The sequence below is a fragment of the Actinia tenebrosa genome, unplaced genomic scaffold (genome assembly GCF_029948245.1).
Source record: "Actinia tenebrosa isolate PJP-AT-01 unplaced genomic scaffold, QUT_ActTen_1.0 PGA_scaffold4__44_contigs__length_22323623, whole genome shotgun sequence".
NCBI classification, from domain to species: domain Eukaryota; kingdom Metazoa; phylum Cnidaria; class Anthozoa; order Actiniaria; family Actiniidae; genus Actinia; species Actinia tenebrosa.
In genome coordinates this window covers 19,403,738-19,406,781 of record NW_028292581.1, presented here as the reverse complement: position 1 = coordinate 19,406,781, position 3,044 = coordinate 19,403,738, and the positions used below count along the sequence as shown (strand labels likewise).

Sequence of the window (3,044 nt, the reverse complement as noted above, 5' to 3'; positions counted from 1 at the left end):
TACACTGTGTTGTCAAATTATTAATTACATTATTAATTATTACTATATTTACAGAAGTGAATATAATAAATCGGCGCGCTCATTGGTCACAATGTACGTCTTATGCTGTCATATTCACCCACAGGTGAATATAACTCGCGCAAGCGCACTCTCGTTTGTTGATTTGTTCCACTTGCAGATATAAATAAAATTTGAAGAAGAAAAATATCTCTCCGTTATTTATTAAATTCACTTGTGTTAAAAATACTCAAATGTGATTTAACTCCAATCATACGACAGCAAAGTTATTATTAACCTTCTTTGCAGGCATTTCTCTTAGGGCGCTTGCTAAGTCGAACCGACCAGTCCAAGCAGCCAGTTCTCAAATGGTACGCGTCAGTTGTCATTTGTTTTGAGACCTTGGCTAACCAGTTCTAAAGAACTGACGCATACCATTCGAGAACTGGCCGCCGCTCGGACTGGAAAGGTTAGACCTGAAGGAAAGCGCCTTTAGTATCTATACCGTTTCTCCTCTGGGCTACCTGTCGCAGTCAAAACCGAGACTGATATAGAGACAGGAAGCCCACGCGGGAAAATATCAAGAAAACAAAATGGGGCGTAAAATCAGAAAATGGATCTCAAAAAAGACCTAAATCAAATAAGATTATAAATGCATCAATGATCGAGTGCATATATGATAATCGGGCGATAAGAAATTATGGCGAAAAAACCATCGTGTGGTGTCCAGAGAGCGGCATTTATAGCAGTACATCAGATCGATCAGTACAATCATCTTCACATCTGTTTAAGATCGTACTTGAGATATGTGACCAATTCGACCATGTCTTGCACACGTTCTCTGACCGCGCGCGGCAAAATGCTATCTATCCAACTTTTGTTTTCATATGTAATGAGCGGTAATATGTCGGAGATTTCGATCTTGGGCGAGAAAAAATTAAACGAAATATCGTATCTGTTCTCGCGCTAGGCTTTATTAAAAGCCTTTAAAAGCCAGAAATGTCAGTTATTACTAACTAGAATTTATAATGACGGCAGATAAATAAAGAAACGAAAAAAAATTCATTTATCATTTTTCTAAATTCTTCAAAGCATGCGATACGATAGGCAGATTCACTAAGGTTTAAATCATGACTTTAAATTTATGTACTCTAGTTACATTTGCATTTAAAGAGAAACGCTTGTGTGCATGCATAAATTATTCCTTTTACTGCGTTCAGCTGTGAAAAAGGTCAATGATATTATCTTGTATAACGGGATGACACAAGTAGAGAACGACTTGTAACACTATTGATTAGTAATGATAAGCCAGTTCTATATTTACAGGTTCGTGCCTAAATATTTTTAACTTTCTTATGCCAAACTATTTCCCATTTCGAGACCTTTTTGTACCAGATTGATGGCAAAGACCAAATTTTGGGTGCTCCAAACTATCACAGCTCCAAGTCCTGGAATTACCATAATAAACTATCTTAATCTTAATCAATTGTTGTTTGACAATATTGCTATTGTCTTTTACGCTTTATAAATTTGTTCTTTGCTTTGTGGACCCAAAGAGTTGTGAGCAAAGCCCAATTGGAATAAATAATCACCGACTGTCTCGATTTCCGGTCGCCGAAACAGCGCAAGAATTAATTTAAGACACTTCAAGACAGAACGGCAACCATGGCACTAATAATACCAATACTTCTGCTGTTCCTGTGTTTGTCCACTCGTGATTTCGTCTCACCAACGTTAAGGTAAATGAAAAATTAACGTTTGTGTAAGTACGTTTGAAAAGTGTTTTCGTTAGCTGTGAATATATAAGGAGAAAAAAAAACAGTGGTGTTTATCAAACGTTAGGGTCATTGGTTACTAAATAAAAGCTAGAGTAATTACTTCCAATCGCATTTTAATATTTTCGGATGTGTTTTACTGCAGTTCTGCAGCTCAGCAAGGGGAAAACCAACAAGCAAGACACGAACTTCGCTGTCAACCAGGAACATGTTGTGTAAGTACGACTTTGCAAAGATATTAATTTTTCCACGTCGATTCAAATCCATTCAAAGTCCAACAAAGCCTCTTTATTGAATTCATACAAACATCACAAGTTTTGAAAGAAGGCTCGTTCATTAGCGCTTGAAAAAGGTTTTTGTAAACAACAAAATAAAGAAAATGACATTCGGGGAAACTCTTTTCTAATTCATTATTTTTGTCACGTTTCGAAAGACGCTCCTTTTTGTTTAAATGTCTTGTTCTTTGCACAAGAAAAAATACAGCGATTCCTGTCATTCGTTCTTCTTTTAAAAAAACTTTATTGTACAAAACGACTACGAAATTTATTCCAAAAAATATCAATGAAACTCATACTGATCTGTCTATTACGAATATATGCTAGTCACGGCTATGATTTAATGAACAAAGATCTGCAAAGCTAGCTCAGCAAATGCTTTCTACGAACTTCCGACCATCTTATTAGGATTAAATCAGTACATATTTTATATCAAAGGCTTTAAATATTGTACTATAGTAAAATCTTTCCTCAAATCTTATATTATCATATGTATTATTGATCAAATCTACAGATAATTGTACGTAAGTTTTTCTCGAGAGGGATTTATTATTTTTCTGTAGCAAGAACACATGAACAAGAACACATGAATAACTATTGGCTAGGGTCGATATTATTTATATTGAGTCCCGGTTGCCTCCTGTGCCAATTGAAGTTGAACGTAAACAAAAGTCGGTTTTATTTGAAGTGATAAATGCAAAATAAGTGTCTGCTAATTTGTTATGTCAAGACTTGTAATGATTTTTCTAAAGCATGGCTTCTTATCTTTGATATTAAGAGCGAATGTCTGTAAGGGTCGAGAATCGCCGGACAAAACCAAAAAATCAAATTCCATTTTATTTTACCAAAAGATACCTTTGGGTGGGTAGTCTTCGAAATGTATGACCAAAAAGTCTGGCGATTTTTACTTTTTTCAAAATTCGCGAAAGTTGAAAAGAACCGCCGACAGTCATTTTCCGGCGACTCTATTTCCATAAAATTAGGCATGTTTAGGGAG

At 35.5% G+C, this 3,044-nt stretch overlaps 1 protein-coding gene across 2 annotated transcripts in view; it reads left to right on the top strand.

The window, feature by feature from the left end:
* Nucleotides 1–1,206: 1,206 nt before the first annotated feature.
* Nucleotides 1,207–3,044, top strand: part of LOC116305651 (uncharacterized) — a 14,625-nt gene continuing 12,787 nt past the window's right edge. Inside the window, exons 1-3 of one of the 2 annotated variants that reach the window (XM_031715606.2) lie at nucleotides 1,207–1,323; nucleotides 1,554–1,736; nucleotides 1,918–1,987. In XM_031715606.2, the coding sequence (XP_031571466.1) occupies nucleotides 1,663–1,736; nucleotides 1,918–1,987 (144 nt within the window). In that variant the 5' untranslated portion in view covers nucleotides 1,207–1,323; nucleotides 1,554–1,662. The remainder of the gene's footprint in view (nucleotides 1,324–1,553; nucleotides 1,737–1,917; nucleotides 1,988–3,044) is intronic. The other variant, XM_031715607.2, reaches the window with a different exon arrangement.